Raw genomic sequence first — 23,860 nt, forward strand, 5'->3', positions numbered from 1 at the left:
CAGGCGATCACTGTTAACAAGACAACAGGCGATCACTGTTAACAAGACAACAGATGATCACTGTTAACAAGACAACAGGCGATCACTGTTAACAAGACAACAGGCGATCACTGTTAACAAGACAACAGGCGATCACTGTTAACAAGACAACAGATGATCACTGTTAACAAGACAACAGGTGATCACTGTTAACAAGACAACAGGTGATCACTGTTAACAAGACAACAGATGATCACTGTTAACAAGACAACAGGTGATCACTGTTAACAAGACAACAGGTGATCACTGTTAACAAGACAACAGGTGATCACTGTTAACAAGACAACAGGCGATCACTGTTAACAAGACAACAGGTGATCACGGTTAACAAGACAACAGGCGATCACTGTTAACAAGACAACAGGCGATCACTGTTAACAAGACAACAGATGATCACTGTTAACAAGACAACAGGTGATCACTGTTAACAAGACAACAGGTGATCACTGTTAACAAGACAACAGGTGATCACTGTTAACAAGACAACAGGTGATCACTGTTAACAAGACAACAGGTGATCACTGTTAACAAGACAACAGGCGATCACTGTTAACAAGACAACAGGCGATCACTGTTAACAAGACAACAGGCGATCACTGTTAACAAGACAACAGGCGATCACTGTTAACAAGACAACAGGCGATCACTGTTAACAAGACAACAGGCGATCACTGTTAACAAGACAACAGGCGATCACTGTTAACAAGACAACAGATGATCACTGTTAACAAGACAACAGGCGATCACTGTTAACAAGACAACAGGCGATCACTGTTAACAAGACAACAGGCGATCACTGTTAACAAGACAACAGATGATCACTGTTAACAAGACAACAGGTGATCACTGTTAACAAGACAACAGGTGATCACTGTTAACAAGACAACAGATGATCACTGTTAACAAGACAACAGGTGATCACTGTTAACAAGACAACAGGTGATCACTGTTAACAAGACAACAGGTGATCACTGTTAACAAGACAACAGGTGATCACGGTTAACAAGACAACAGGTGATTAGATTAACGTGGACCACCTGTGACATCTAATCACCTGCCAGCTGTGTCTCGCCGTCCTGCCCATGCCACGCCCCCGTCTTGAAGGTGTGCTGTCTCCAGCCACCCAGACGGGGGCGCAGATCTTCATACCTGTGGTGTGCTAATCACAACCTCCCTCCACAGAAACATTTTTAACCTGTTCTGAAGATGCCTAAGTCAGTGGTTCTCAACCTTTTTTTCAGTGATGTACCTCCTGTCAACATGTTTTTAATTCAAGTACAAGTACCCACTAATCACAGCAAAGCATTTTTGGTTGAAAAAAGTCAAATACAGCACGATGTCATCACTTTATGATTTATTAAAGTGTATAACAGTGTTATGTCTCCACAACCTGCAGAAAGGCTGGTGCCCACAAGTCATGATCAACAACTCCAAATGATGTAACCTGTGTGTGTGTGTGTGTGTGTGTGTGTGTGTGTGTGTGTGTGTGTGTGTGTGTGTGTGTGTGTGTGTGTGTGTGTGTGTGTGTGTGTGTGTGTCAGAGTGGGTGTTTGTGTGTGCGGTGGTGGTGGGCAGTGTGTTGCTGCTGCTGCTGCTGGGAGTGTGTTGGTGCCAGTGTTGTCCTCACTCCTGCTGCTGCTACGTCAGCTGCTGCTGCTGTCCTGACAGCTGCTGCTGCCCCCGACACCGTGAGTAGTGGGACCCCACCCGCCTGGCTCCTCCCACAGACAGGTGTGTCACGTCCTGGCTCCTCCTCCTCCTCTTTGCAGTGTACGAGGCGGGGAAAGGAATCAAGACGCAGACGCCCGCCTTCACCCCCTACTTTGTCTCTGGTGTCCCAGCCATGGTGCCCATTGCTCCACCTTCCTTGGTGCCCATTGCTCCACCTTCCCTGCTGTCTGTCACACCTTCTAATGGGAGTCTGCTCTCTGCAGGTGAGTCTGCTTTCAACACAACAACACACCATCATGATGTCATAAGTCTGCTTTCATCACAACACACACAATCAGGCATAAAGTCAGAGGTGTCCCAATCCAATATTGACATCAGATATCAGTCTAATATCAGCTTGTAATGATATCAGCTTGAATGTAAATGTGTGATATCACTTGCGATACAAGCAGTCCTGCAGCGTTTTTACTTGTGTATGATATCATGTGTGATACAAGCAGTCCTGCAGAGTGTTTACTTGTGTGTGATATCATGTGCGATTGTATCTTTAAACACATTCTTACATCATCAAATGTCATTCCTGTTGTTACTACAATAATATAATGGTCATTACTAACATTATTATTATTTAATTACTACTATAATTATTATTACTATCATAATAATTGTTAATATTACTATTATTATTTTTAGTAGTATTATTATTAGTAGTACTATAATTATTATTTTATCACTACTACTATAATTATCTTTACTATAATAATTTTTAATAGTATTATTTTTTTACTATAATAATTAATTAAAAATGATGTGATATCATGTGTGATACAAACAGTCCTGCAGTGTGTTTACTTGTGTGTGATGTCATGTGCGATACAAGCAGATTGTTTACTTGTGTGTGATAGCATGTGTGATACAAGCAGAGTGTTTACTTGTGTGTGATATCATGTGCGACACAAGCAGAGTGTTTACTTGTGTGTGATGTCATGTGCGATACAAGCAGATTGTTTACTTTTGTGTGATAGCATGTATGATAGAAGCAGTCTTTACTTGTGTGTGATATCATGTGCGACACAAGCAGAGTGTTTACTTGTGTGTGATAGCATGTGTGATACAAGCAGTCTTTACTTGTGTGTGATATCATGTGCGATACAAGCAGATTGTTTACTTGTGTGTGATGTCATGTGCGATACAAGCAGATCGTTTATTTTTGTGTGATAGCATGTATGATAGAAGCAGTCTTTACTTGTGTGTGATATCATGTGCGACACAAGCAGAGTGTTTACTTGTGTGTGATAGCATGTGTGATACAAGCAGTCTTTACTTGTGTGTGATATCATGTGCGACACAAGCAGAGTGTTTACTTGTGTGTGATAGCATGTGTGATACAAGCAGTCTTTACTTGTGTGTGATATGTGCGACACAAGCAGAGTGTTTACTTGTGTGTGATATCATGTGCGACACGAGCAGAGTGTTTACTTGTGTGTGATAGCATGTGTGATACAAGCAGTCTTTACTTGTGTGTGATATGTGCGACACAAGCAGAGTGTTTACTTGTGTGTGATATCATGTGCGACACGAGCAGAGTGTTTACTTGTGTGTGATATCATGTGGAACATAACCAGTCCTGCAGCGTTTTTACTTCCGTGTGATGTCATGTGCGACACAAGCAGTGTTTACTTGTGTGTGATATCATGTGCGACACAAGCAGTGTTTCCTTGTGTGTGATATCATGTGCGACACAAGCAGTGTTTACTTGTGTGTGTGATATCATGTGCGACACAAGCAATGTTTACTTGTGTGTGATATCATGTGCGACACAAGCAGTGTTTACTTGTGTGTGTGATATCATGTGCGACACAAGCAATGTTTACTTGTGTGTGATATCATGTGCGACACAAGCAGTGTTTACTTGTGTGTGATATCATGTGCGACACAAGCAGTGTTTCCTTGTGTGTGATATCATGTGCGACACAAGCAGTGTTTACTTGTGTGTGTGATGTCATGTGCGACACAAGCAGTGTTTACTTGTGTGTGATATCATGTGCGACACAAGCAGTGTTTCCTTGTGTGTGATATCATGTGCGACACAAGCAGTGTTTACTTGTGTGTGTGATATCATGTGCGACACAAGCAATGTTTACTTGTGTGTGATATCATGTGCGACACAAGCAGTGTTTACTTGTGTGTGTGATATCATGTGCGACACAAGCAATGTTTACTTGTGTGTGATATCATGTGCGACACAAGCAGTGTTTACTTGTGTGTGTGATATCATGTGCGACACAAGCAGTGTTTACTTGTGTGTGATATCATGTGCGACACAAGCAGTGTTTACTTGTGTGTGTGATATCATGTGCGACACAAGCAGAGTGTTTACTTGTACAAAGCTGACGGACAGTTAACATCTAAATGTCCTCCAATGAAACACACAAGTTTTTTCTATTTGACTAAAGTCATCTACAAATTGTAAAAATGCTAGGCTGTAGGTTACTAGGAGCTAGCAGCTACGCCACAGCTTAGCACACAATAGCACACAAGCTAGACATTTGTAATAATGATTGAACAATAAGACACTAGTCAATATAAAGTTGACAAGTGTATATATATATATATATGTATATATATATATGTATATGTATATATATATATATATATATATATATATATATATATATATATATATATATATATATATATATATATATATATATATATATATATATATATATATGTGTGTGTGTGTGTTCTAGTGTTCCTTGGTGCTCCCTGACATGACCTAAGGCCTAAAAGTGTGTGGAAACACTTATAAAAGCCATCTTAATCCAATTAGTATCATTTGGTATCATTTTTCTGTGATGACGGGAAAGGAGAAGCAAATCAAAAGTGAATAAGTGCATACTTAAAAAGTGAATAAGTGCATACATAAAAAGTGAATAAGTGCATACTTAAGAAGACATTGGCAGTTGTTCCTGGTGTAGTTTTGTAAATGCACTGGGATGTGGAATGAAGGACATGTGGAAGACTTGCTGATGGATCCAGTCTTTGTGTCCAGGTCCAGTCCAAGCTGCAGGAGCTCCCTGCCCTCAGGACCAGCAGGACTCACTCAGGGTTCTTCAGTACGTGGAGAACCAGCTGGCTCACTTCAGTCCTGCCAGGTCCAGCAGCCACCAGTGTGAGTTCTCCAAACACATTCTTACATCATCAAATGTCATTCCTGTTATTACCACATTAATATAATGGTTATTACTAACATTATTATTATTTAATTACTACTATAATTATTATTACTATCATAATAATTGTTAACTTTACGATTATTATTTTTAGTAGTATTATTATTAGTAGTACTATAATTATTTTATCATTACTACTATAATTATCCTTACTATTATTACTATAATCATTTTTGATAGTATTATTTTTTACTATAATAATTAATACTACAATAATAGTTATTATTACTATATTTTTACTGTAATTACTATAGTTAATATTATAACAATAATAATAATAATTGTTATAATTATTACTATGATTATCATTATTATTTTATCATTACTATAATCATTATTATTATTACTGCTATAATAATAAAGTATTATTAATATAATAATAATTATTATAATAATAAGTAGTATTAATATAATAATTATTATTATTTGTACTATATTAATTAATATTATTTTTTGTATTACTATTATTATTTTTACTATTATTTATTTTTATTTTTACTATAGTTACTATAAATATTATTATTACTATAATTATTATTGTTATCATAACAATTGTTAATATTACTATAATTGCTATAATTATTATTATTTTGACTGTAGTTATCATTAGTAGTACTATAGTTATTATTATTATTTTGTTATGACTATAATTATTATTTTATTATTACTACTATAATAATTATTACTATTGTTACTATAATAATTATTATTAATATTACTATTATTACTACAACAATTATTATTAAGACTCATATCTTTTTTATTATAATTCTTAATACTGCAACCGTTGTTATTACTATACTTTTTTTTACTGTAATTACTGTAGGTATTATTATTACTATAATAATAATAATTATTAGTTATTTTATTATTACTATAATTATTATTATTACTACAGCTATAATCATTATTCTTAATAATAATAATTATTATTATTATCACTATAATAATTCATATTAGTAGTCGTATTATTATTTATTTTCTATAATTATTATTGTTACTGTCATTAATATAAATATCATCATTACTATAATTATTATTATCATCAGTGGATGTGCAGCAGGGCCACACCTAGAGAAACTGGGGCCCGAAACAGAATTTTTTTAACGGTACCCCCAACTACACTTTTTTTATTTATGTGAAATAATTTTTGTATACTTTTTAAAAACAGCTTGAATATAATTCTATTCCCCCAACAATGAAATTGTTGCTGTCCGTCAAGTGCATTAAAAACTAGATTTTGACCCACTTCTATGGTGGACTTATAATGCAAAATCAATGTTAACATAAATAAAACATACTTTTTCAAACCTTTCTGACATTAAAACTGCAGATATTGATTATTTTAGTCATTGAGTGATTCATCGATCAGTTTGTTCGATTAATCGAGGAATAACACTTTTTTTGTAGCTTTCATGTGGACTTTGGGGGAAATAATAAAAGTGTTGTTGTGTCACCATGCAGCTTGTTGTGAGAGTTGTTGTGTCACCGTGCAGCTTGTTGTGAGAGTTGTTGTGTCACCGTGCAGCTTGTTGTGAGAGTTGTTGTGTCACCGTGCCGCTTGTTGTGAGAGTTGTTGTGTCACCGTGCAGCTTGTTGTGAGAGTTGTTGTGTCACCATGCAGCTTGTTGTGAGAGTTGTTGTGTCACCGTGCAGCTTGTTGTGAGAGTTGTGTCACCATGCAGCTTGTTGTGAGAGTTGTTGTGTCACCATGCAGCTTGTTGTGAGAGTTGTTGTGTCACCATGCAGCTTGTTGTGAGAGTTGTTGTGTCACCATGCAGCTTGTTGTGAGAGTTGTTGTGTCACCATGCAGCTTGTTGTGAGAGTTGTTGTGTCACCATGCAGCTTGTTGTGAGAGTTGTTGTGTCACCATGCAGCTTGTTGTGAGAGTTGTTGTGTCACCATGCAGCTTGTTGTGAGAGTTGTTGTGTCACCATGCAGCTTGTTGTGAGAGTTGTTGTGTCACCATGCAGCTTGTTGTGAGAGTTGTTGTGTCACCATGCAGCTTGTTGTGAGAGTTGTTGTGTCACCATGCAGCTTGTTGTGAGAGTTGTTGTGTCACCATGCAGCTTGTTGTGAGAGTTGTTGTGTCACCATGCAGCTTGTTGTGAGAGTTGTTGTGTCACCATGCAGCTTGTTGTGAGAGTTGTTGTGTCACCATGCAGCTTGTTGTGAGAGTTGTTGTGTCACCATGCAGCTTGCGTTCAGTCGGAGCTGAGTTCTCTTCACGAAGGAGACACAACTCTCCGACATGTCCAAAAGAAAACACTTCCTGCCCGAGACGAGCGCCCTCAGCCAGAAGCCAGGCGATACCGGGACGACGCTCCTTCTTCACCTTGCCGTTACCGTGACGACGCTCCTTCTTCACCTCGCCGTTACCGTGACGACGCTCCTTCACCTCGCCGACACCCCGAGTCAGAGGCCCGTCACAAGGTGGAGGACATCACACCACCACGCCGCTACAGTGATGACCCGCCTCCCTCATCTTCGTCTCGCAGGCATGGACGTAATCATCAGCAGCACAGCCACAGTGATGACTACCCTCACAACAGGTACAATTTGTCTTATATACACAATCTTGGTCCTATTTATACACAATCTTGGTCTTATATACACATTCTTAGTCTTATATACACATACTCGGGTCTTATATACACATACTTGGTCTTATATACACATTCTTAGTCTTATATACACATACTTGGTCTTATATACACATTCTTAGTCTTATATACACATACTTGGTCTTATATACACATACTTAGTCTTATATACACATACTTAGTCTTATATACACATACTTAGTCTTATATACACATACTTGGTCTTATATACACATTCTTAGTCTTATATACACATACTTAGTCTTATATACACATACCTGGTCTTATATACACATACTAAATCTTATATACACATACTTGGTCTTATATACACATACTTGGTCTTATATACACATACTTAGTCTTATATACACAAACTTGGTCTTATATACACATACTTGGTCTTATATACACATACTTAGTCTTATATACACATTCTTGGTCTTATATACACTTTCTTGGTCTTATATACACATTCTTGGTCTTATATATACATACTTAGTCTTATATACACATACTTAGTATTGCATACACATACTTAGTCTTGCATACACATACTTAGTCTTATATACACATATTTAGTCTTATATACACATACTTAGTCTTATATACATTTAGTCTTGCATAAACATACTTAGTCTTGCATACACATAGTTAGTCTTACATACACTTAGTCTTGCATACACATACTTAGTCTTACATACACTTATTGTTGTATACATATACTTAGTCTTACATACACTTAGTCTTGCATACACATACTTGGTCTTGCATAAACATACAGTACTTAGTCTTACATTCACTTAGTCTTGTATACACTTAGTCTTGCATACACATACTTGGTCTTGCATAAACATACAGTACTTAGTCTTACATTCACTTAGTCTTGTATACACTTAGTCTTGCATACACATACTTAGTCTTATATACACATACTTAGTCTTATATACACATACTTAGTCTTATATAGATTTAGTCTTGCATAAACATACTTAGTCTTGCATACACATACTTAGTCTTACATACACTTATTGTTGTATACATATACTTAGTCTTGTATACACACACATTTTCTTGTATACACATACTTAGTCTTACATACTCTTAGTCTTGTATACACATACTTAGTCTTACATACACTTATTGTTGTATACATATACTTAGTCTTGCATACACATACAGTACTTAGTCTTATATACACTTAGTCTTGCATACACATACTTGGTCTTGCATACACATACAGTACTTAGTCTTACATTCACTTAGTCTTGTATACACATACTTAGTCTTACATACACTTAGTCTTGCATACACATACTTGGTCTTGCATACACATACAGTACTTAGTCTTATATACACTTAGTCTTGCATACACATACTTGGTCTTGCATACACATACAGTACTTAGTCTTACATTCACTTAGTCTTGTATACACTTAGTCTTGCATACACATTATTAGTCTTGTATACAAAAAGTTAGTCTTACATACACTTAGTCTTGCATACACACACTTAGTCTTGTATACACACACATGGTCTTGTACACACATACTTAAGTCTTGTATACACATACTTAGTCTCGTATACACATACAGTACTTAGTCTCGTATACACATACAGTACTTAGTCTTACATTCACTTAGTCTTGTATACACTTAGTCTTGCATACACATTATTAGTCTTGTATACAAAAAGTTAGTCTTACATACACTTAGTCTTGCATACACACACTTAGTCTTGTATACACACACATGGTCTTGTACACACATACTTAGTCTCGTATACACATACAGTACTTAGTCTCGTATACACATACAGTACTTAGTCTTACATTCACTTAGTCTTGTATACACATACTTAGTCTTGTATAAACATAATTAGTCTTGTATACACATACTTAGTCTTGCATACACAAACTTGGTCTTGCATACACATACAGTACTTAGTCTTACATTCACTTAGTCTTGTATACACATAGTTATTAGTCTTATATACACATACTTAGTCTTACATACACTTATTGTTGTATACATATACTTAGTCTTACATACACTTAGTCTTGCATACACATACTTGGTCTTGCATACACATACAGTACTTAGTCTTACATTCACTTAGTCTTGTATACACTTAGTCTTGCATACACATTATTAGTCTTGTATACAAATAGTTAGTCTTACATACACTTAGTCTTGCATACACACACTTAGTCTTGTATACACACACATGGTCTTGTACACACATACTTAAGTCTTGTATACACATACAGTACTTAGTCTTACATTCACTTAGTCTTGTATACACATACTTAGTCTTGTATAAACATAATTAGTCTTGTGTACACATACTTAGTCTTGCATACACAAACTTGGTCTTGCATACACATACAGTACTTAGTCTTACATTCACTTAGTCTTGTATACACATAGTTATTAGTCTTATATACACATACTTAGTCTTACATACACTTATTGTTGTATACATATACTTAGTCTCACATACACTTAGTCTTGCATACACATACTTGGTCTTGCATACACATACAGTACTTAGTCTTACATTCACTTAGTCTTGTATACACTTAGTCTTGCATACACATTATTAGTCTTGTATACAAATAGTTAGTCTTACATACACTTAGTCTTGCATACACACACTTAGTCTTGTATACACACACATGGTCTTGTACACACATACTTAAGTCTTGTATACACATACAGTACTTAGTCTTACATTCACTTAGTCTTGTATACACATACTTAGTCTTGTATAAACATAATTAGTCTTGTATACACATACTTAGTCTTGCATACACAAACTTGGTCTTGCATACACATACAGTACTTAGTCTTACATTCACTTAGTCTTGTATACACATACTTATTAGTCTTATATACACATACTTAGTCTTACATACACTTAGTCTTGCATACACATACTTAGTCTTATATACACATACTTAGTCTTATATACACATACTTAGTCTTATATACATTTAGTCTTGCATAAACATACTTAGTCTTGCATACACATACTTAGTCTCACATACACTTATTGTTGTATACATATACTTAGTCTTACATACACTTAGTCTTGCATACACATACTTGGTCTTGCATACACATACAGTACTTAGTCTTACATTCATTTAGTCTTGTATACACTTAGTCTTGTATACACATTATTAGTCTTGTATACACATAGTTAGTCTTACATACACTTAGTCTTGCATACACACACATGGTCTTGTATACACATACTTAGTCTCGTATACACATACAGTACTTAGTCTTACATTCACTTAGTCTTGTATACACATACTTGGTCTTGTATACACATACTTAGTCTTGTATACACATATTTGGTCTTGCATACACATACAGTACTTAGTCTTACATACACGTAGTCTTATATACACATACTTATTAGTCTTATATACACATACTTATTAGCCTTATATACACATACTTATTAGCCTTATATACACATACTTATTAGCCTTATATACACATACTTATTAGTCTTATATACACATACTTAGTCTTATATACACATACTTATTAGTCTTATATACACATACGTATTAGTCTTATATACACGTACACATACTCACAGAAGCCAAACATCACAATTAAGGACTTAAGTAACACTAACGAGTAGTTAGTTGAGTAATAAACTGGGGAGTAACTTTTAATTCAGTAGACTTTTTTAATGGTACTTAGGTGTGTGTGTGTGTGTGTGTGTGTGTGTGTGTGTGTGTGTGTGTGTGTGTGTGTGTGTGTGTGTGTGTGTGTGTGTGTCAGGTAATAAATGAGGCGGTGACTCCCTACATTTGCATATTGTCACGTGTGTCTTGCTGTCATGTGCAGGTGGAACCCTGGCTCAGAACACCTGCACAGGTGGAACCCTGGCTCAGAACACCTGCACAGGTGGAACCCTGGCTCAGAACACCTGCCCAGGTGGAACCCTCGCTCAGAACACCTGCCCAGGAAGGAGTATCAGGGCGCAGGAAGGAGATCAGTGGAGGACTTAGGTAGCAAGCAGAGAGGAGGCAGAAGGGAGCATGAAGACCATGGAACAGAACTTGAGGAGTTCACTCGCCATCCTTCCTCCCCACATGCTCCCCCTCCTCTGCGTTGCTACGACGACCACCACCAGCCGGCAGACAGCGGCGACGAGCGACACAGGAGACAAAGAAAAACGGAACGCGACATAAGTCCACTTCCCTCCCCCACAAAGAGGCGGGGCACCTGGGGCGCCGAGCGCTCGGCCCCGCCCCCCTCCGCCGTCAACCCGCCGCCGTCTTCCGACGACGACGGAACATTCCTGAACCGCCTGTTGGAGCGCAAGGCCAAGTTACGAGGGGCGGACCAGGGGAGGAGCCAGGACTCGGACACGCCCTCCAAGAGGAGTGGGGAGGAGTCAGGCCCGCGCCGGAGCAGGTTGCCTAGCGACCGACCTGAAGCAGATACAACTGACGGATCTTCACCTCGATGCACGCTCACTAGGAGAGAGGACGGCAGGGACAAGTCTCGTAAAGTGGTGAGTTGTCACGGCAACATGTCTTCTTCATCATCTGTCCATCCATTTTCTACCGCTTGTCCCTTTTGGGGTCGCGGGGGTGTCTTCTTCATCATGTCTTCTTCATCATCCATCCATCCATTTTCTACCGCTTGTCCCTTTTGGGGCCGCGGGGGTGTCTTCTTCATCATGTCTTCTTCATCATCCCTCCATCCATTTTCTACCACTTGTCCCTTTTGGGGTCGCGGGGGTGTCTTCTTCATCATGTCTTCTTCATCATGTCTTCTTCATCATCCATCCATCCATCCATTTTCTACCGGTTGTCCCTTTTGGGGTCCCGGGGGTGTCTTCTTCATCATGTCTTCTTCATCATCCATCCATCCATTTTTCTACCGCTTGTCCCTTTTGGGGTCGTGGGGGTGTCTTCTTCATCATGTCTCCTTCATCATGTCTTCTTCATCATCCATCCATCCATTTTCTACCGCTTGCCCCTTTTGGGGTCGCGGGGGTGTCTTCTTCATCATGTCTCCTTCATCATGTCTTCTTCATCATCCATCCATCCATTTTCTACCGCTTGCCCCTTTTGGGGAACCGGCGGTGTCTTCTTCATCATGTCTTCTTCACACTCTTAGGAACTCTTTTCAAATGTTGTCAACCCCAACACGATTTGATGTGATATCATGTGTGATACAAGCAGTCCTGCAGTGTGTTTACTTCTGTGTGGTATCATGTGCGATACAAGCAGTCCTGCAGCGTGTTTACTTGTGTGTGATATCAAACGCGATACAAGCAGTTCTGCAGCGTGTTGACATGTGTGTGATACCAAGTGCGATACAAGCAGTCCTGCAGCGTGTTTACTTGTGTGTGATATCATACGCAATACAAGCAGTCCTGCAATGTGTTTACTTGCGTGTGATATCATGTGTGATACAAGCAGTCCTGCATCTTGGTTACTTGTGTGTGATATCATGTGCGACACCAGCAGTCCTGCACAGTGTTGACATGTGTGTGGTATCATATGTGATACAAGCAGTCCTGCAGTGTGTTTACTTGTGTGTGATATCACTTGCGATACAAGCAGTCCTGCAGCGTGTTTACTTGTGTGTGATATCATGTGTGATACAAGTAGTCCTGCAGATGGTTTAATCGTGTGTGATATCATGTGCGATGCAAGCAATCCCGCAGCGTGTTTACTTGTGTATGATATCATTTGCGATACAAGCAGTCCTGCAGTGTGTTTACTTGTGAGTGATATCATGTGTGATGCAAGCAGTCCTGCAGCGTGTTTACTTGTGTGTGATATCATGTGCGATACAACCAGTTTTGCAGTGTGTTTACTTGGGTTTGATATCATGTGCGACACAATCTGTCCTTCAGCGTGTTTACTTGGGTGTGATATCATGTGCGACACCAGCATTCCTGCAGAGTGTTTACTTGTGTGTGATATCATGTGCGATACAACCAGTTTTGCAGTGTGTTTACTTGGGTTTGATATCATGTGCGACACAATCTGTCCTTCAGCGTGTTTACTTGGGTGTGATATCATGTGTGATACAAGCAGTCCTGCAGCATGTTTACTTGTGTGTGATATCATGTGTGATACAAGCAGTCCTGCAGATTGTTAAATTGTGTGCGATATCATGTGCGATACAAGCATTCCTGCAGTATGTTTACTTGTGTGTGACATCATGTGCGATACACAATCTGTCCTTCAGCGTGTTTACTTGTGTGTGATATCATGTGCGATACAAGCAGTCCTGCAGAGTGTTTACTTGGGTGTGATATCATGTGTGATACAAGCAGTCCTGCAGCGTGTTTACTAGTGTGTGATATCATGTGCGATACACAATCTGTCCTTCAGCGTGTTTACTTGTGTGTGATATCATGTGTGATACAAGCAGTCCTGCAGAGTGTTTACTTGTGTGTGATATCATGTGCAACACAATCAGTCCTTCAGCGTGTTTACTTGTGTGTGATATCATGTGCGATGCAAGCAGTCCTACAGAGTGTTTACTTGTGTGTGATATCATGTGCGATACAAGCAGTCCTGCAGAGTGTTTACTTCTTCTAGACAAAAGGTAAACATGCTCGACTGGAGGCTACCAGGAGCTAGCAGCTACACAACAGCTAAGCACACACGTGTCATAATCATGACAGGTGACAGTAGTCAATATAAACAAGTGTCACATAATTCCAGTGACATATCACATGCAAAGTCTCCAGTAACAAAAGTGTCAGCATCAGGAGCTCAACTTCCTTAATGATTGCGACCATTTATTTCCTGAAATATAATAATATTCAAAACAACCTCAAGTCTTGTGCAGATGTTTAATAATCATCTTTAAATCACTTTGACTGCTAATGAATACAGCACTCATCACCCTCATTATCTACTAATAATTGGTATCGGTATCGGCCCTACTGTGCGACATCACTAACATGAATCAACATGTTTCCCCTAAATAATGATATTGTACATCCGTGGGAAACACTCATGTATCGTCGCTGCATGTTGACTCTTATTATCATGTTGATGATATCAATGTTGTCGTTGTTGATATCAATGTTGTTGTACGTTTAACAGGTGAGGTTCTCTTGCGTGCAGAATGAAGACTAGGTAGAACTTTCTTCTTCTTCTTCTTCCTCCTCACTAACACTCACGACTGCTCACTTCCTCTCTGACAAAGCTTGGAAACAACATCAGTGTGTGTTTATGTCACCTGTGTGCCCTGACCTGGGGATGACTCTCCACTCACCTGTGTTCACCTGTGTTCACCTGTGTTCACCTGTGTTCACCCGTGTGCACCTGTGTTCACCCGTGTGCACCTGTGTTCACCCGTGTTCACCTGTGTTCACGCTGCACTCCTCTCCTGTCACAGAGTACTCTTCTCAGCCGGGATTCCCTCATCGTCTGATTGGCTGACGGCGGTCATGTGACTGGACAAGAGCTATGGTACTGACTGGAACTGCTATGCTTCAATGAGCATCCTTACTGATGATGTCATCGCTGCCTGGTTTGTGTTGCTGAAGCACGCACACACACACACACACACACACACACACACACACACACACACATTCTTGTATTTGTTACCTTCTTGAGACCTGTGAAAAATGCCTTTGTCTTTAGGAGCAGCCTTTCTAGATATATAAAGATGTGTACATAGAACATTAATAATGTATACATACTATGCAAATGTTGTGAAAAATGAGTTGGAATTTCACAAGAAAAAAGGTCACAATTTCACAAGAAAAACTTAAAATGTTGGCAGTATTATAATTAAAGTCCTCATTTTATTCAAAATGTGACGAGAAAAACTGAACATTTTTGCAATATTATGATAAAAGTTGGAATTTTACTCAACATTCGCAATTTTACAAGAAAATCTTGAAATTTTGGCACTTTTATGAAAAGGGTTGTCATTTTACTCGACAAAAGTCACAATTTTATAAGAAAACGTGAACATTTTGGCAATATTATAATAAGCAGAATTTTACTTGGGAAAAATGATGACTAGAATTTTACTCAATAGTCCCAATTTTATAAGAAAAGCTTGAAATTTTGTCGATTTTATAAAAAGGGTCGTAATTTTACTCAATTACAGTCGCAATTTTTGAAATTTTGGCAATTTTATGAAAAGAGTCGTAATTTACACAACAAAAGTTACAATTTTATAAGAAAACGAACATTTTGGCAATATTATAATAAGCAGAATTTTACTTGGAAAAAATTTGACTTGAATTTTACGCAATACTAGTCGCAATTTTACAAGAAAAGCTTGACATTTTGTCAATTTTATGAAAAGGGTCGTAATTTTACTCAATCACAGTTGCAATTATACAAATCACAATTTCACAAGAAAAGCTTCAAATGTTGGCAGTATTATAATAAAAGTCCTCATTTAATTCAAAATGTGACAAGAAAAAGTGAACGTTTGTGCAATATTATGATGAAAGTTGGAATTTTACTCAACATTCGCAATTTTGCAAGAAATGCTTAAAATTTTGGCAATTTTATGAAAAGGGTTGTCATTTAACTCGACAAAACTCACAATTTTATAAGAAAACTTGAACATTTTGGCAATATTATAATAACCAGAATTTTACTTGGGAAAAATTATGACTAGAATTTTACTCAATAATAGTCGCAATTTTACAAGAAAGGCTTGAAATTTAGGCAATTTTATGAAAACGGTCGTAATTTTACTCAGTCGCAATTTTACAAGAAAGGCTTTAAATTTTGGCACTTTTATGAAAAGGGTTGTCATTTTACTCGACAAAACTCACAATTTTATAAGAAAACTTGAACATTTTGGCAGTATTATAATAAACAGAATTTTACTTGGAAAAAATTGACTTGAATTTTACTCGATAATAGTTGTAATTTTACAAGAAAAGGTTGAAATTTAGGCAATTTTATGAAAAGGGTCGTAATTTTACTCAATCACAGTTGCAATTATACAAATCACAATTTCACAAGAAAAACTTCAAATGTTGGCAGTATTATAATAAAAGTCCTCATTTAATTCAAAATGTGACAAGAAAAAGTGAACGTTTGTGCAATATTATGATGAAAGTTGGAATTTTACTCTACATTCGCAATTTTACAAGAAAAGCTTAAAATTTTGGCACTTTTATGAAAAGGGTTGTCATTTAACTCGACAAAACTCACAATTTTATAAGAAAATTTGAACATTTTGGCAATATTATAATAATAAAAATTTTACTTGGGAAAAATTTGACTTGAATTTTACTCAATAGTAGTCGCAATTTTACAAGAAAAGCTTGAAATTTTGTAAATTATATGAAAAGGGTCTTAATTTTACTCAGTCGCAATTTTACAAGAAAGGCTTGAAATTTTGGCAATTTTATGAAAAGGGTCGTAATTTTACTCAATCACAGTTGCAATTATACAAATCACAATTTCACGAGAAAAACTTCAAATGTTGGCAGTATTATAATTAAAGTCCTCATTTTATTCAAAATGTGACGAGAAAAACTGAACATTTTTGCAATATTATGATAAAAGTTGGAATTTTACTCAACATTCGCAATTTTACAAGAAAATTTTGAAATTTTGGCACTTTTATGAAAAGGGTTGTAATTTTACTCGACAAAACTCACAATTTTATAAGAAAACTTGAACATTTTGGATATATTATAATAACCAGACTTTTACTTGGGAAAAATGATGACTAGAATTTTACTCAATAGTCGCAATTTTATAAGAAAAGCTTGAAATTTTGTTGATTTTATAAAAAGGGTCGTAATTCTACTCAGTCGCAATTTTACAAGAAAGGCTTTAAATTTTGGCAATTTTATGAAAAGGGTTGTCATTTTACTCGACAAAACTCACAATTTTATAAGAAAACTTGAATATTTTGGCAGTATTATAATAAGCAGAATTTTACTTGGAAAAAATTGACTAGAATTTTACTCGATAATAGTCGCAATTTTACAAGAAAAGCTTTAAATTTTGGCACTTTTATGAAAAGAGTCGTAATTTACACAACAAAAGTTACAATTTTATAAGAAAACTTGAACATTTTGGCAATATTATAATAAGCAGAATTTTACTTGGAAAAAATTTGACTTGAATTTTACGCAATAGTAGTCGCAATTTTACAAGAAAAGCTTGAAATTTTGTAAATTTTATGAAAAGGGTCGTAATTTTACTCAGTTGCAATTTTACAAGAAAAGCTTGAAATTTTGGCAATTTTATGAAAAGGGTGGTAATTTTACTCAATCACAGTTGCAATTATACAAATCACAATTTCACAAGAAAAACTTAAAATGTTGGCAGTATTATAATAAAAGTCCTCATTTAATTCAAAATGTGACAAGAAAAAGTGAACGTTTGTGCAATATTATGATGAAAGTTGGAATTTTACTCAACATTCGCAATTTTGCAAGAAAAGTTTAAAATTTGGGCATTTTTATGAAAAGGGTTGTCATTTTACACGACAAAAGTCACAATTTTATAGAAAACTTGAACATTTTGGCAATATTATAATAAGCAGAATTTTACTTGGGAAAAATGATGACTACAATTTTACTCAATAGTCGCAATTTTATAAGAAAAGCTTGAAATTTTGGCAATTTTATGAAAAGGGTGGTAATTTTACTCAATCACAGTTGCAATTATACAAATCACAATTTCACAAGAAAAGCTTCAAATGTTGGCAGTATTATAATAAAAGTCCTCATTTAATTCAAAATGTGACAAGAAAAAGTGAACGTTTGTGCAATATTATGATGAAAGTTGGAATTTTACTCAACATTCGCAATTTTGCAAGAAATGCTTAAAATTTTGGCACTTTTATGAAAAGGGTTGTCATTTAACTCGACAAAACTCACAATTTTATAAGAAAATTTGAACATTTTGGCAATATTATAATAATAAAAATTTTACTTGGGAAAAATTATGACTAGAATTTTACTCAATAATAGTCGCAATTTTACAAGAAAGGCTTGAAATTTAGGCAATTTTATGAAAACGGTCGTAATTTTACTCAGTCGCAATTTTACAAGAAAGGCTTTAAATTTTGGCACTTTTATGAAAAGGGTTGTCATTTTACTCGACAAAACTCACAATTTTATAAGAAAACTTGAACATTTTGGCAGTATTATAATAAACAGAATTTTACTTGGAAAAAATTGACTTGAATTTTACTCGATAATAGTTGTAATTTTACAAGAAAAGGTTGAAATTTAGGCAATTTTATGAAAAGGGTCGTAATTTTACTCAATCACAGTTGCAATTATACAAATCACAATTTCACAAGAAAAACTTCAAATGTTGGCAGTATTATAATAAAAGTCCTCATTTAATTCAAAATGTGACAAGAAAAAGTGAACGTTTGTGCAATATTATGATGAAAGTTGGAATTTTACTCTACATTCGCAATTTTACAAGAAAAGCTTAAAATTTTGGCACTTTTATGAAAAGGGTTGTCATTTAACTCGACAAAACTCACAATTTTATAAGAAAATTTGAACATTTTGGCAATATTATAATAATAAAAATTTTACTTGGGAAAAATTTGACTTGAATTTTACTCAATAGTAGTCGCAATTTTACAAGAAAAGCTTGAAATTTTGTAAATTATATGAAAAGGGTCTTAATTTTACTCAGTCGCAATTTTACAAGAAAGGCTTTAAATTTTGGCAATTTTATGAAAAGGGTCGTAATTTTACTCAATCACAGTTGCAATTATACAAATCACAATTTCACAAGAAAAACTTCAAATGTTGGCAGTATTATAATAAAAGTCCTCATTTAATTCAAAATGTGACAAGAAAAAGTGAACGTTTGTGCAATATTATGATGAAAGTTGGAATTTTACTCAACATTCGCAATTTTGCAAGAAAAGTTTAAAATTTTGGCACTTTTATGAAAAGGGTTGTCATTTTACACGACAAAAGTCACAATTTTATAGAAAACTTTGAACATTTTGGCAATATTATAATAACCAGATTTTTACTTGGGAAAAATTATGACTAGAATTTTACTCAATAGTCGCAATTTTATAAGAAAAGCTTGAAATTTTGGCAATTTTATGAAAAGGGTGGTAATTTTACTCAATCACAGTTGCAATTATACAAATCACAATTTCACAAGAAAAACTTCAAATGTTGGCAGTATTATAATAAAAGTCCTCATTTAATTCAAAATGTGACAAGAAAAAGTGAACGTTTGTGCAATATTATGATGAAAGTTGGAATTTTACTCAACATTCGCAATTTTGCAAGAAATGCTTAAAATTTTGGCAATTTTATGAAAAGGGTTGTCATTTAACTCGACAAAACTCACAATTTTATAGAAAACTTTGAACATTTTGGCAATATTATAATAACCAGAATTTTACTTGGGAAAAATTATGACTAGAATTTTACTCAATAATAGTCGCAATTTTACAAGAAAGGCTTGAAATTTAGGCAATTTTATGAAAACGGTCGTAATTTTACTCAGTCGCAATTTTACAAGAAAGGCTTTAAATTTTGGCACTTTTATGAAAAGGGTTGTCATTTTACTCAACAAAACTCACAATTTTATAAGAAAACTTGAACATTTTGGCAGTATTATAATAAACAGAATTTTACTTGGAAAAAATTGACTTGAATTTTACTCGATAATAGTCGTAATTTTACAAGAAAAGGTTGAAATTTAGGCAATTTTATGAAAAGGGTCGTAATTTTACTCAATCACAGTTGCAATTATACAAATCACAATTTCACAAGAAAAACTTCAAATGTTGGCAGTATTATAATAAAAGTCATCATTTAATTCAAAATGTGACAAGAAAAAGTGAACGTTTGTGCAATATTATGATGAAAGTTGGAATTTTACTCTACATTCGCAATTTTACAAGAAAAGCTTAAAATTTTGGCACTTTTATGAAAAGGGTTGTCATTTAACTCGACAAAACTCACAATTTTATAAGAAAATTTGAACATTTTGGCAATATTATAATAATAAAAATTTTACTTGGGAAAAATTTGACTTGAATTTTACTCAATAGTAGTCGCAATTTTACAAGAAAAGCTTGAAATTTTGTAAATTATATGAAAAGGGTCTTAATTTTACTCAGTCGCAATTTTACAAGAAAGGCTTTAAATTTTGGCAATTTTATGAAAAGGGTCGTAATTTTACTCAATCACAGTTGCAATTATACAAATCACAATTTCACAAGAAAAACTTCAAATGTTGGCAGTATTATAATAAAAGTCCTCATTTAATTCAAAATGTGACAAGAAAAAGTGAACGTTTGTGCAATATTATGATGAAAGTTGGAATTTTACTCAACATTCGCAATTTTGCAAGAAAAGTTTAAAATTTTGGCACTTTTATGAAAAGGGTTGTCATTTTACACGACAAAAGTCACAATTTTATAGAAAACTTTGAACATTTTGGCAATATTATAATAACCAGATTTTTACTTGGGAAAAATTATGACTAGAATTTTACTCAATAGTCGCAATTTTATAAGAAAAGCTTGAAATTTTGGCAATTTTATGAAAAGGGTGGTAATTTTACTCAATCACAGTTGCAATTATACAAATCACAATTTCACAAGAAAAACTTCAAATGTTGGCAGTATTATAATAAAAGTCCTCATTTAATTCAAAATGTGACAAGAAAAAGTGAACGTTTGTGCAATATTATGATGAAAGTTGGAATTTTACTCAACATTCGCAATTTTGCAAGAAATGCTTAAAATTTTGGCAATTTTATGAAAAGGGTTGTCATTTAACTCGACAAAACTCACAATTTTATAGAAAACTTTGAACATTTTGGCAATATTATAATAACCAGAATTTTACTTGGGAAAAATTATGACTAGAATTTTACTCAATAATAGTCGCAATTTTACAAGAAAGGCTTGAAATTTAGGCAATTTTATGAAAACGGTCGTAATTTTACTCAGTCGCAATTTTACAAGAAAGGCTTTAAATTTTGGCACTTTTATGAAAAGGGTTGTCATTTTACTCAACAAAACTCACAATTTTATAAGAAAACTTGAACATTTTGGCAGTATTATAATAAACAGAATTTTACTTGGAAAAAATTGACTTGAATTTTACTCGATAATAGTCGTAATTTTACAAGAAAAGGTTGAAATTTAGGCAATTTTATGAAAAGGGTCGTAATTTTACTCAATCACAGTTGCAATTATACAAATCACAATTTCACAAGAAAAACTTCAAATGTTGGCAGTATTATAATAAAAGTCATCATTTAATTCAAAATGTGACAAGAAAAAGTGAACGTTTGTGCAATATTATGATGAAAGTTGGAATTTTACTCTACATTCGCAATTTTACAAGAAAAGCTTAAAATTTTGGCACTTTTATGAAAAGGGTTGTCATTTAACTCGACAAAACTCACAATTTTATAAGAAAATTTGAACATTTTGGCAATATTATAATAATAAAAATTTTACTTGGGAAAAATTTGACTTGAATTTTACTCAATAGTAGTCGCAATTTTACAAGAAAAGCTTGAAATTTTGTAAATTATATGAAAAGGGTCTTAATTTTACTCAGTCGCAATTTTACAAGAAAGGCTTTAAATTTTGGCAATTTTATGAAAAGGGTCGTAATTTTACTCAATCACAGTTGCAATTATACAAATCACAATTTCACAAGAAAAACTTCAAATGTTGGCAGTATTATAATAAAAGTCCTCATTTAATTCAAAATGTGACAAGAAAAAGTGAACGTTTGTGCAATATTATGATGAAAGTTGGAATTTTACTCAACATTCGCAATTTTGCAAGAAATGCTTAAAATTTTGGCAATTTTATGAAAAGGGTTGTCATTTAACTCGACAAAACTCACAATTTTATAGAAAACTTTGAACATTTTGGCAATATTATAATAACCAGAATTTTACTTGGGAAAAATTATGACTAGAATTTTACTCAATAATAGTCGCAATTTTACAAGAAAGGCTTGAAATTTAGGCAATTTTATGAAAACGGTCGTAATTTTACTCAGTCGCAATTTTACAAGAAAGGCTTTAAATTTTGGCACTTTTATGAAAAGGGTTGTCATTTTACTCAACAAAACTCACAATTTTATAAGAAAACTTGAACATTTTGGCAGTATTATAATAAACAGAATTTTACTTGGAAAAAATTGACTTGAATTTTACTCGATAATAGTCGTAATTTTACAAGAAAAGGTTGAAATTTAGGCAATTTTATGAAAAGGGTCGTAATTTTACTCAATCACAGTTGCAATTATACAAATCACAATTTCACAAGAAAAACTTCAAATGTTGGCAGTATTATAATAAAAGTCATCATTTAATTCAAAATGTGACAAGAAAAAGTGAACGTTTGTGCAATATTATGATGAAAGTTGGAATTTTACTCTACATTCGCAATTTTACAAGAAAAGCTTAAAATTTTGGCACTTTTATGAAAAGGGTTGTCATTTAACTCGACAAAACTCACAATTTTATAAGAAAATTTGAACATTTTGGCAATATTATAATAATAAAAATTTTACTTGGGAAAAATTTGACTTGAATTTTACTCAATAGTAGTCGCAATTTTACAAGAAAAGCTTGAAATTTTGTAAATTATATGAAAAGGGCCTTAATTTTACTCAGTCGCAATTTTACAAGAAAGGCTTTAAATTTTGGCAATTTTATGAAAAGGGTCGTAATTTTATGAAAAGGGTCGTAATTTTACTCAATCACAGTTGCAATTATACAAATCACAATTTCACAAGAAAAACTTAAAATGTTGGCAGTATTATAATTAAAGTCCTCATTTAATTCAAAATGTGACAAGAAAAAGTGAACGTTTGTGCAATATTATGATGAAAGTTGGAATTTTACTCAACATTCGCAATTTTGCAAGAAAAGTTTAAAATTTGGGCATTTTTATGAAAAGGGTTGTCATTTTATGTGACAAAAGTCACAATTTTATAGAAAACTTGAACATTTTGGCAATATTATAATAATAAAAATTTTACTTGGGAAAAATGATGACTAGAATTTTACTCAATAGTCCCAATTTTATAAGAAAAGCTTGAAATTTTGTCGATTTTATAAAAAGGGTCGTAATTTTACTCAATTACAGTCGCAATTTTGGAAATTTTGGCAATTTTATGAAAAGAGTCGTCATTTTACACGACAAAAGTCACAGTTTTATAAGAAAACTTGAACATTTTGGCAATATTATAATAATCACAATTTTACTTGGGAAAAATTATTACTAGAATTTTACTCAATAGTCGCAATTTTATAAGAAAAGCTTGAAATTTTGTCTATTTTAT

General features: G+C 34.4%; 1 protein-coding gene across 1 annotated transcript in view; it reads left to right on the forward strand.

Annotated features, from left to right (window-relative positions):
• Positions 1-16,351, forward strand: part of LOC133542865 (lipolysis-stimulated lipoprotein receptor-like) — a 71,784-nt gene extending 55,433 nt beyond the window's left edge. Inside the window, exons 4-9 of the mRNA XM_061887079.1 lie at positions 1,581-1,727; positions 1,809-1,973; positions 4,766-4,885; positions 7,144-7,498; positions 11,419-12,091; positions 14,950-16,351. Of these exons, the coding sequence (XP_061743063.1) occupies positions 1,581-1,727; positions 1,809-1,973; positions 4,766-4,885; positions 7,144-7,498; positions 11,419-12,091; positions 14,950-14,985 (1,496 nt within the window). The 3' untranslated portion in view covers positions 14,986-16,351. The remainder of the gene's footprint in view (positions 1-1,580; positions 1,728-1,808; positions 1,974-4,765; positions 4,886-7,143; positions 7,499-11,418; positions 12,092-14,949) is intronic.
• Positions 16,352-23,860: the final 7,509 nt, after the last annotated feature.

The sequence above is a fragment of the Nerophis ophidion genome, linkage group LG25 (assembly GCF_033978795.1).
Source record: "Nerophis ophidion isolate RoL-2023_Sa linkage group LG25, RoL_Noph_v1.0, whole genome shotgun sequence".
Taxonomy (NCBI): domain Eukaryota; kingdom Metazoa; phylum Chordata; class Actinopteri; order Syngnathiformes; family Syngnathidae; genus Nerophis; species Nerophis ophidion.